This window comes from Salvelinus sp. IW2-2015, linkage group LG17 (assembly GCF_002910315.2).
Source record: "Salvelinus sp. IW2-2015 linkage group LG17, ASM291031v2, whole genome shotgun sequence".
NCBI lineage: Eukaryota > Metazoa > Chordata > Actinopteri > Salmoniformes > Salmonidae > Salvelinus > Salvelinus sp. IW2-2015.
In genome coordinates, this window is record NC_036857.1 from 4806650 (window position 1) to 4816940 (window position 10291).

General features: G+C 41.5%; 1 protein-coding gene across 1 annotated transcript; it reads right to left on the minus strand.

Annotated features, from left to right (window-relative positions):
- Nucleotides 1–4235: 4235 nt before the first annotated feature.
- Nucleotides 4236–8021, minus strand: mafba (MAF bZIP transcription factor Ba). Its single transcript, XM_024005700.2, has one exon. It carries the CDS (start codon nt 7400–7402, stop codon nt 6344–6346), a length of 1059 nt encoding a protein of 352 aa, XP_023861468.1. The 5' UTR covers nt 7403–8021; the 3' UTR covers nt 4236–6343.
- Between the last annotated feature and the right edge of the window lie 2270 nt (nt 8022–10291).

Sequence of the window (10291 nt, forward strand, 5' to 3'; positions counted from 1 at the left end):
AGTACTGTTGGTAGTTGAGTCCAGTACAGTAGCGTTGGTAGTTGAATCCAGTACAGTAGCGTTGGTAGTTGAATTCAGTACAGTAGCGTTGGTAGTTGAGTCCAGTACAGTAGTGTTGGCTGCCTGTCTCCTGTCCTCTCTCTTCTCTCAAACACACAGAAAATGTAAACAAGACTGAGATTTCCTGGGCTCTGATTGGTGGATTCCCCGCCTGGCGGTAATGTCCTTGAGAATGTGCAGACACGGGACAGATAATGTTCTGACACCAGAAACTCTAAACCCAGTCCCAGATCAACACATACTCCCCTCTCCTTCTTCTCTGCTTATGCTGTCCATCCATCTGGATGGAGGAATGGAAGGATGAAGGGATTGAGGGATGTCTTAAAATGAAAGTACCACATATATGATGTACTGTTTTATATTTTTGTTTAATTTTTTTATGTGTTTTATGTTTTAATTGTTATATAAGTGTCTTAATGTGTTTGGACACCAGGAAGGGATGCCTAATTAAATTCACATATAAATACATGTCCTCATCTATTAAAAAGAGATGATAGATATACTGTATGTCTGGATGACTATTCATTCTCTGTAGACACAGTGCCGTCTATCCCCAACATGCAGCTATCTCATCCACCTTGGAAGCAATAATATCAGCAGTTTATAATTGAAACAGGATTTGTATTCTAAATGTATTATTTTAAAGTGTGAATTTCAAAATTGAAATATCTTCACACACCAATTATCAAGAAACATTATTAAGAAAGAAGTTCAACAGTTAAGTTGAATTCATGCTCAATCCATTCACCCACACTTAGGAACACAGAGGTAACTTTAGGTCAATGCAAGGGCGTCGTGCACCCCAAAAATCTGAGGGGGCACAAAGTACGTGAGGATGGCTGGGGGGTGGTCCGGAAGTTGGAGAATTTAACATTTTTCAAACAGCTGAGACATCTTTTTCTTGAAAATCTAGAGCCATAATCAGTGTGCTTAATTCTATGAAAAGAATCGGTCTATTTTTCTGCATATCTAAGCCTACCTCTTGAGCTGTCTGTACCCTGAATGGTGTTTCTTTTTTTAAAGAAACTTAATATGCTTCTCTACTAAAATCTGTCTAAAAGATTGAAAGGATTGTGAATTTTCAGTACATGTAGTTATTGCTTGCTTTCCTAAATTCTACCAACCTTGCCAGCAAGCATCAAATCAAATCAAACAAAATGTTATTTGTCACATGCACCAAATACAAGTGTTAAGAAAGTATTTACTAAATAAACTGAAGTAAACAATAAATTTAAACATTAAAAAAATTAAAAAATATATATAAAAAATATCAACATTAAAATAACAGTAACGGTGGGGGGGGTCAATGCAAATAATCCGCGTTGCCATTTGGTTAGCTGTTCAGGAGTCTTATGGCTTGGTGGTAGATGCTATTAAGAAGCCTTTTAGACCTAGACTTGGTGCTCCGGTACCGCTTGCCATGCGGTAGCAGAGAGAACAGTATATGACTAGGGTGGCTGGAGTCTTTGTCAATTTTTAGGGCCTTCTCTGACACCTCCTGGCATTGAGGTCCTGGATGGCAGGAAGCTTGGCCCCAGTGATGTACTGGACCGTACGCACTACCCTCTGTAGTGCCTTGTGGTCAGAGGCCAAGCAGTTGCCATACCAGGCGGTGATGCATGCCAACTAAGGTACAGGTAAGTGCCAACATAATGGAAACACTTGAGTAAATGAGGGATACAAAGTATATTGAAAGCAGGTGCTTCCACACATGGTTCCTGAGTTAATTAAGCAATTAACATCCTGTCATACTTAGGGTCATGTATCAAAATGCTGGGCAGGCCATTATTTTGGCTACCATGGCTATGCCCCCGTAGGATGACAATGCCCCCATCCACATGGCACCAGAGGTCACTGATTGGTTTGAGGAGCATTTAAACGATGTAAGCCATATGCCATGGCGGTCTCAGTCACCAGATCTCAACCCAATTGAACCCTTATGGAACATTCTGGAGCGGCCCCTGAGACTGCATTTTCCACCACCRTCAACAAAACACCAAATTATGGAGTTTCTTGTTGAAGAATGGTGTCGCATCCTTCCAATAGAGTTCCAGACACTTGTAGAATCTATGCCAAGCTGCATTGAAGTTGTTCTGGCTCGTGGTGGCCCAACGCCCTACAGTTTATGTTTCCTTTATTTTGGAAGTTACCTGTAGTTAGACAAGCTAGCTACTCTAACTTGATAGCCTGAAATGGCTTCTTGGCAGCCAGTTATGAGGTTGGGAGATTGGGAACCTATCTGGGCTAGCTTCATAAAATTGCTAGGTGGCTAGTAGTATTACTGAGAAACAACAACAACCACAACAATATATATATATTTTTAAACAGGACAAATCTGAGAGGGCACATGCCCCTGTGGGCCTGATGGGCCTGATGCCTCTGGTAAATGCAGTATTCAGCCCTGTGACAGGGGAAAGAACAAGGACTATAGAAAGGAATTCACCTTTCTCTGCCACTGTTATGCAGCATCCGCTATGCAGTTTGTGTAGGCCTATAAGAAATAGACGGGCCAATACAAATTAAAAGCACAGACAACTTGTGTAGGCTATAGTATTAATATCATAACGATATTTCCCACAAATTGGGGATTTGAAATGTTACATTTTCTTTCCCTTCCGTTTGTGCAGAGTTGCAATGTCAAAGATCTTATTTTACCGTGGGCACCTGCAAGGTGGGATTTCTGCAAAAGTCAGCAGCACAGGCCAGCACCCAGAGTCTCCCTGATCAACCTGGTCTCAGAGCATTTCATATTGTTGTCTGTTGGTCTCAAAGCATTTCCTATTATTCTGTATGTACATCCAAGACACTCCATTTAGTATGAAATGTACGCTTTGTATGGTATATATTACTTTGTGGATGTCCATCACACATTTTGTATGATACTGTACGTTATGAATTACAATGCGTATTAAGTGTTACGCATTTGAAAAAAGTACAATATGTTACAAATTTGCAAAACCTATGATACGTTAYGAATTCTAGCTAGGTGGCTAACGTTTGCTAGCTCGCTGATGTTAGCTAGGCTAGGGGTTAAGGTTAGCTAACATGTTAAGTAGTTGCAAAGTTGCCCTTGATGAGATTTGAACTCACAACCTTTGGGTTGCTAGACATTTAAGTTATTTGCCTTAAGTAACCATCTTACTTATGTAATCATACCAAAGATAACATTTCATACTTAAAGGATTGTCTCGGATTTACTTACAGAATAATACGAGATGCTCTGAGACTAGGTTGCACTGCAGCGCGAGATGAACGGGTGGTCCCAGTAAGGGTTAGGCTTCTGTTGTGCGCAGTATTTGGTCAAATTCCAGGGTTCCTACCATGCAATGTGTTCAAATCAAGAGACTAATCTAGAATTGACGACAGGTGACTGCAAAACGCAATCACAGACTGGTAAAGTAGGCTATGGCCACAGTGGGCCTGCTACACTAATTTTGCCTGTGTAACATGTGCAGCAGCTTTGTTTCAGTAATAGCCAATAGGGACATGTTTTTTCACTAAGAAATGAGACTGGTCTGTATTTCCAACAGTGTGCATGTAGACTTTAGGCATACACATTTAGGCTACACGTTCATAATCGCAATGTTATGACTTCATATCAACTACTGTATCTAGGGAAATGCCTTCACCTATACCACGTTACGGAGGCTATCATAACTGTATTTAGCTTATAATGGACATTACATATTTCTGTTCAGTAGGCTTATAGGCTACGACTAAAGTACAGCCGACTCATTCAGCTCAAACCGGGGTGGTAGGAATTGGGCTATGTTTTAGTGACGGAAAGATTTACCAGAACGCTGTAGGCATGTCTTCCTAAAAACATACTTTTCCGAAACTGTAGGCTAAATGTGTAGCTCTGTGTATAAGATCGGAGGCGCCTGTAGCTTGCAACGGAGATGACGCATTAGCTCACATTACTCCATGTTACATTTAGCAGACACTAATATCCAGAGCGACTTACAGGAGCATTTAGGGTTAAGTGCCTTGCTCAAGGGCACAGCGACAGATTGTTCACCTGTCGGCTCGGGAATTTGAACCAGCAACATTTTGGTTACTGGCCCTTAACCGCCAGTCTACCTGCCGCCATGACCTGCTGTTAATTTGGCCATGACGTAAATCGGGGAGAAAGGGGGGAGAGAGAGTATATAGAATAAACAGTCCGAGAAAGGTAATTGCCATTTCAATGACTTTAATAAGCAAAATAGGAAACCATTTCTTCCAACAACAACAAAAAATAAGACGAAACAGAAACCAGCCTGAATGGAACTATAACAGTTCAAATTTAAGATATTTTTTTGTATCTTATTTATATAAACAGGATTGAAAATTGATCCCCATCATCATCGCAAAATACATGAAATGAAAAACAAAACAACAACCCGCTGCTGCAGTTTCAATTTGATTTCAACACAGTTGAATCAGGAACAAACCAAGAGATTGTTAAATGCATGACTTTTCAACAATAGTTTTTAAATGCAAGCACCATGCTTATTCAATATGATCTGACAGTTTGTTAATTTAAATCATTAAAATAAAAACTTTAATATGCATCTGGCCAGCAGAACCAGAATCACCAAATAATAATACAACAGATGAAAACATCATATAACATAACATAACACACACAACAGTTTTCATTTCGAGATTTTGCACAACCTGAATCCTTCTTTTTTTACTGACCGGCAGCAAAAAAAAATATCAGGAAAACATATAGCATTAATACATTTAAACTTCGTATTTTGAAACGCATGCGCAATCTAAATACTTGTTAATTGTACATAAAACCCCTGAAATGGTTAACGTTGTTGAACATGTTTTTAAAAAATGCTTGATATTGCCGAGGAAGAGTACAAAAGATATAGTATATCACTGTTAATGCGATGCAGCTGCACCCAATAAAATACATTAATCAACTTGAGAAATTATGTGACTATCCTGTTCTTCACATTATATAATGGGGTTAGGGTTACGCAATAGTTAACATAATGGCATTTCTGGCTAAGAAAACCTCTGCTGACTACAGCACCAGACGGAAATGAAATGGAATAACATGTATAACAGTTTTTTTTATATATATATACTATAGCCTATATGCATCCTAGGAGTAGAACACAAAGTTATGCATGGTGCGTAAAGGACCATCACTCATCTGCTAATATTCTAGCTATGCGTTTGTTTTGACAGCTTCGCACTATTTATCCCAATGTGTCATAAGGTTATTATTAAGCTTGCATCTATCTTGTCTTATTATTATTATTATTATTATTATTATTATAGAATAATAGTATGTCTTCCTTCAAGGGGGTCTGTACAAAACTCAAAATGAAAACGTAAAACAAATCATTAGGCTATCCAAAAAGTGCACTTAATATACAAAGTTTGTTGTCTTTAAATGCAACTGCAAAATGCCCATATCTCTGAATCAATACCCACAAAATGAAAATCAAACAACAAGAAAAAATAATAAAACACAACTCAAAGAAAGAAGTTAAAAACCAGCCTCCTCTATCTTGGTGTGCAGTTTTGCGGTTGCGTAATATTTACAAGGCTACAGAAGGCCTACTGTCCTCATTCCATTCCTCTAAACCCCACAACACTATGGAGAAGCGCAGATCAACGACATGCTCTTAAGATACACGAGAAACAAAAAGAAAGTACAAAATAGAAATTATTACCGTACATGTCCAGCATGCAGGATTCATATTTTAATGCAGATTTTTGTTTCAATATATATTCGAATATAACCAAGCAGGCAATAAACAAATGAGATGTTGCATAACATGTAAGTAGACAGAAGTAAAGTTTGCATAATGTGGAGTCTTGTTTAGCAACTCTCTTTTCCTTTTTCAGGCCCAGTGTCGAATGTGAGTCTCAAAACGCTTCTCTCTGCGTTGTTTGTTGTGTAGGCCCAGGTCGGGCGGTCATCCCACTAACAGACACAGTAAAAGCAGTACAGCCTAAAAGGAGGAAAGTTCACCCGCCGCTTCTCTCTTCTCTCAGGAAGATGAAAAAAGTATATTCACTACAAGCAACTAATCTACAAAGATGCGCGGCGTTGACCCAACATTCTACCTTGTTCTTTGTATCTCAGTTGTCACGTGGATCGAGAGAGATGGTTAGATATGAGAATATTATTTTATGGATTATTCTTCTAATATGAATATAGTTGTTGACTGTCATTAGTACAGTAAATATGAAGGGGTATTTGATTATTATTGTTTGTTCATCAGCATCAGTTGGTGGTGGGGTAGGGGTGAGTCAATAGAGCTATAATAACAACTCACATGAAAAACTCTGGGGATGACGGGTTGTCACTAGTAGGCCTAGACCCAGCCTCGCGGATCCCGTTATTCGCTCCCGTTCCCGTCAGTTTCTCGCACTTGAGTTTGTAGGCGTCCCTCTCGCGTGCCAGCCGGTTGATCTCCGCCTTGAGCGCCTCCACCTGGTCTATCAGATGAGTCTTCTCATTCTCCAGCACGTGCTTCTGCTGCACCCGCTTGTAACGGCAGGACTGTGCGTAGCCCCGGTTCTTCAGGGTCCGCCTCTTCTGCTTGAGGCGGATGACATCGTCCTTGGTGAATCCCCGCAGGTGTCTGTTCAGCTCCCTCACAGACATGGACACCAGCTGGTCGTCAGAGAAGCGGTCCTCCACGTTGCCTGAGCCATGGTGCCCCTGGCCCGAGTGGCCGTGGTGGTGATGGTGGCGGTGGTGGTGGAGGGCTTGGTGAGAGTCTGGAGAGACGGGGGACGGGCTGTCTGGGTCCTGGCTGTGGTGGTGGTGGTGGTGCTGGGTGTGGGGGTGGCTGAGACCCCCCGGGTGTCCAGAAAGGTCATCAGGGTGGTGTGGGATGCCTCCCCCATAGGGATGATGGTGCTGCTGGGGATGGCCATGATGGTTGTGGTGTTGGTGAGGCCCTCTGTAGCCATCGAAGGCGCCCTGCTGCAGCTGCTGCTGGACGTGCTGGGGTGGGGGGTGGCCGTGGGCCGTGGCTCCGATCAGGGCCTCCACTGCGTCCTCCGGGGTCAGGCTGAGCGTCTGTGGATCGATCTGCTGGTGGTACCCGCCGTTGGGCATCCAGTACAGCTCCTCCAGATGGTTCTTCTGCTCTGTGGGGCTGAAGCTGGGCGAGGAGGGTACCGAGCTACATGGTGTGCTGATCGGGGTGGAGGACACAGAGCCCTGGGGCTGGAGCCGAGTGCACTGGCGCACCCCGGCGCGTTCCAGCCCGGCCAGACCTTCTTTCTTCACGTCGAACTTCATTAGGTCAAAGTCGTTGACGTATTCCAGAGCCAGAGGGCTGTTGGGGAGCTCAGGGCCCATGCTCAGCTCTGCGCTCATGGTGCTGCCGCGACTCTGATGCAGATGGGTGAAGGTGGTTGCCAGCGTCGTGAAAACAGACTTGTTAATAAGCGTCTCTTCTCCAATCGCTTGTCTCGTGCAGTAGTTTTTCCTACTGCTCCAATGCTGCAGACTCGTGTACTGTTTGTTGCATGTAACACCGTTCGGAGAGGTAAAAAAGTAGAAAACTAAAAACAAGTGGAACAAACTTTGAGACTAGTGCACTGCAAACGACATGGGAATTTTCGTCATGTAGCCTACTTCTTTCTGCTAGCTGGCTCTGGTCAACAGACGAGAAGTAGATGTAGAAATAATTTTGTCTCAGTGCAAAAGTAAACCGTCAGTCCTTTCAGAACAAATGAACTTAAAAAATAAACACATAAATAAAAATTATAAAATAATACCGAGTTGTCGTTGACGCAGGCTCCTGTCCTGTCCTCGTCAACGTTGTAGATATAAGGTATAGTCCTTGTTTTCGCCAGGAAAAGAAGAAGTAGATGAGACTATGGAGTCTGTTTTTTTGCTTGGAGAAGCAGCCTTCCAGCTCTGCACCGCAGAGATTTGAGCTCTCCTTTCCTTCCTGACACACTCACTCTCGAGTATTCAGCAGACTGCGCTGACTGCCTGCCAGCACTTTATGCTTATAGCGCACTGTGACGTCAGGCTGGAAGGCAGGTCCCCTTGCCTGCCCCTCTCCAATAGGGAGCGGTGTATTTTCTGGATTAGAATAAAGGAGGGGCGAGGTTGGAGGAGAGGGGAGGAGGGAGAGCGGAGCGCTCTTTCTGACAGCTACGAAKGAGGGGGTGAGAAAGGGTAGAGGGAGTGAAGAGCTGAATGCCTTCACTTAGGAGAACCAATGGCATGTTATCGTTTAACAGCCCACGTTTTAGGCATAATTCCCCTCTTCTACGGCAATTATCTCCCAGTTTACACTGAGTGAACAGAGAGAATAAAGTGATCTGCATACATAAGGATCCATAAAAACTTGATGATGTTTTTGGTGAAAAGTGTTTTACGGTATTATAACGTAACCTTTACGCACGCATAGCGTGTAAAGCCCTTTAAAGGCACAAAATAACTAAACAATTTCAAACCTGAAGTAAAATGTAAGATTCAATAATGACAAAGTACCCATTCACATGCATTGGGACGTTGTTTAGTAGCCTGTTTGAAGACGTGCAGGCCTTTTCATTTGACTTTTCAATGGTGGAAAGTGAGCTGTTGCCTCTTCGAAATGTAACCTATATATTTCTAATTTTCCAACTAGAGAAACATGATTCTGAAAWTCGAACTATAACCTACATTCTTCTTAAAACCTCCTTTGTAATTGAATCTCCAAATGTTGTTCTTTACCAACATAGTTTATTCTGAATCACTAAATGCTGTCGTTTTGTGGTCAACTCGATTTGTTTCTGACCTTCAATTAATATTTCTATCTAATACACAATTATTGGCACCAGATATAGACTATTGGCATAGGCCTAGACTATTATATACTTTATATGTGTGTTTTTTCCAATGTAGATATGCACGTACTTCCAAGTTCCAAGTCTTGACAACATCCTCCCGGATTCAAAGACATTGAGAAAAAGGTTATGTTGTTAGACTATAGAGTACAAGTACATTCTGACATCGTGCCAATGGTAATATCAGCATGGAGGCCGAGCGAGAGACAGAACGCTCTTTCTTGGCTCGACCATTGTGTAGTGCGTATATGGCAAAGCATTTGAAGCTTTGAAAAGCACCACTGGTGAGTAGGTACTGTGAAAAGAGGCTCAAGACTGCCGCTCCGTGGTTCTAACGGACGCTGCACGGAGACCTCGCTAGGCAATATTGGTTTTTCGTTCAATTAGACACTAATTTAATCATGCATTTGATTAACCGTTTTTCTTTTAGCAATTGATTTTGTTGATACATAACACTTTATTAGATACTTTTGTATGTAGTTGTTATTAGTAGCTGTATTATAAAGTAAAATTAAGTTATACATTCACATTACATATTCTAAGGAAAAACGAATAGTTATGGGACAATAAAATTAAAGAAGACCTTCAGGAATATAAAAGTGAATTGTGTGAATTGTGGGCCTTTGCATTTATTTATATTGGAATAATTGCCTTTATCTGTTCTAAGAGATGTCTTGATTTCCTGCAGAAGGAAGTTACTTGTAAATTAGTCAATTTGATGAATCGATTCTATTATTATCCCGTTTCCACCTCATATCCACGCCTGAGCTCATGGCCCCGGCCAGTACTTATCGATTAGGCTGAAGATGGAGGGGACCGGGCGCCGCATGCACACACCATCCAATAACTGTTGGTTTAAATACTTCATTAACTTCAACTCTGCATTTCTTCACGATGTATCAAGATGCTGAAATAAACGACACATTCCAATCTTCTCACACATTTTTCCATTCATATAATTCAGAGGTTATTTGCATGATTCAGTCCATATTAGGCTACAAAAAAACAGAAACATGTTCCCATATTTTGTCTGGTTTTAAAATGTCATAAAAATCGAATAAACTCACGACTGACTTGAGTAACAGCAAAAAGTGAAGGAATGTTCTCTCATATTGTCAATGTTAGGCCTATAAGTAATTCGAGCTTTTATAAGAGTAGGCTACAAAATGCTGAAAGACATCAACTGACGTTTTATGCAGTGATAAATATATAGGCAATTCTACTTTCTGACAGAAGCGATCGAGACTTCACCCCCCCCCCCCCCCCCCCCCCCCCCCCACACACACACACACACACACACACAAAAATCTAAGAATATGGTTGGCCTAAAGTGTATTATTATTATTATTAGGTGTTGTTTTTATTAGCAGGTTATTACTATAACGATATTATTGTTTACGATACTACTCACTTAGGCTATAAT